General features: G+C 32.0%; 1 protein-coding gene across 1 annotated transcript; it reads left to right on the top strand.

Annotated features, from left to right (window-relative positions):
* Positions 1-607: 607 nt before the first annotated feature.
* Positions 608-1333, top strand: LOC122016835 (40S ribosomal protein S15-like; the record flags this gene model as incomplete). Its single annotated transcript, XM_042574252.1, has 2 exons — positions 608-808; positions 951-1333. Coding segments are annotated over 2 exons (315 nt in total), but the record flags the coding sequence as incomplete, so codon positions are not given.
* Between the last annotated feature and the right edge of the window lie 395 nt (positions 1334-1728).

Raw genomic sequence — 1728 nt, 5'->3', positions numbered from 1 at the left:
TGCAAACAGGAAGTTAAGAAGAGAGTGGACATTTACAAAAAGAAAGTTAATATTAATAATAGAGTATGTAGAGGGATTTACAACTCCATGTGAAGAGATTAAGCTAGGGATTGAAAAAGTTAATCAAGTTAAATTTTGTTTTTTTTTTTAAAAAGGGTTCAATATCAGAATTAGGAATTATGAGTTTGATGCTTGTAAAGCATGTTTTCACTATGGAATATAACTTCGTAAATTGTTCCAGTTAAGATCAACTTGTGGCTGGTGTTTAAAAAGTTGATTTTATTACCTGAGAAAAAGAAAATTGAAAAGTCCAGTAAATTTGTATCTACTCAAAATTTACTCAAAATTTACTGGTGTTTAGATCCTTCTGAAACATTGCAATGCTATTAGATTCAAATTGTAGTAATAAGTGTTCAGAAATAAAAAAAACTAATAGAATTTGTAAGAATCTTTTATCGCCTCTAAGTTGACCGATTCTTTGATTGGTGAATGTTAAGACATTCATGTATATACCATCCAGCCATTTTTTTATAATGTCCTGGTATCATTTCATCTTTTGTGCTAAATAACTGAGCCAATCCAAGGATTGTCATTCTTCTTCGGTTAAAATTTCAACGGCAATTCTGTTAAAATAGAATCCTCTTATCATTTGTTATGTATTAACTATACCCAGAATCGAGATGCACCTCCAGGTGAAAAGCCTGAGCCAGTGAGGACCCATCTTAGGAACATGATTATAGTTCCCGAGATGATTGGGAGCATCGTTGGGGTCTACAATGGAAAAACATTCAACCAGGTTGAAATCAAGGTAACCTTTTTTATTTTTTGACATAACATTCATGTGGCATATTGCTAGGGATATCTTTAATTTTACTTTTCTGCATTCCATATCTTTAATAAAAACCATCATATTTCTCATCGTATATTGATTTATTTACGTGGCATTACAGCCCGAGATGATTGGCCATTACTTGGCTGAGTTCTCCATCTCATACAAGCCTGTGAAGCACGGAAGACCGGGTATTGGTGCTACCCACTCCTCCAGGTTCATCCCCCTCAAGTAAAACTTGCATCAGTTGAGTTAAGAAATGTGTGACCAAGATCCTATTGGAGTTGCTATTCCACTTGGGTATTTCTTATTCTAGGCCAGTTTGATTTCTGAACACTAAGCGTATGGATTCAGTAACTACTGTACTATTTTGATAAACAGATTGTTGGCTACTTCAGTATTAAGTATTCAGTATTCAGTAAACAGATTGTTGGCTAAACAGATTGTAGCTGTTCAAAACAGATTTTTTGTGCTCTTTTGTTTTATATGTGAATATCACTAAAACAGAATTAGTGTAAATTTTGATATTTACTAGTTTTTCATGTAATTAATTTTTAATATTACTTCAACGTCAGATTTCTATTATTTTTATGAGTTTGAAATCATTAACTGAGTTGATTATATGTAAAATTCGAATCTAGACATGGTAAAAGAAAAATAATAGTTTCGTAAATATAAAAATAATGATTTTTAAATAATTTTTATTTATTTTTTTCTTTAAAACGACAACGCTTTTAAAGCGTTGCAAAAAGTGTTGTCTTTGTAAAAAACAACAACGCTTTAAAAGCGTTGCAAAACGTTGCCTCTGCATAAAACGACAACGCTTTTAAAGCGTTGCAAAAGCGTTGTCTTTGTTACAAACGACAACGTTTTAAAAGCGTTGTCGTTGAGCAGACTTT

Source organism: Zingiber officinale, chromosome 8B (assembly GCF_018446385.1).
Source record: "Zingiber officinale cultivar Zhangliang chromosome 8B, Zo_v1.1, whole genome shotgun sequence".
Lineage (NCBI taxonomy): Eukaryota > Viridiplantae > Streptophyta > Magnoliopsida > Zingiberales > Zingiberaceae > Zingiber > Zingiber officinale.
This window is presented reverse-complemented; position numbering and strand designations above follow the sequence as displayed.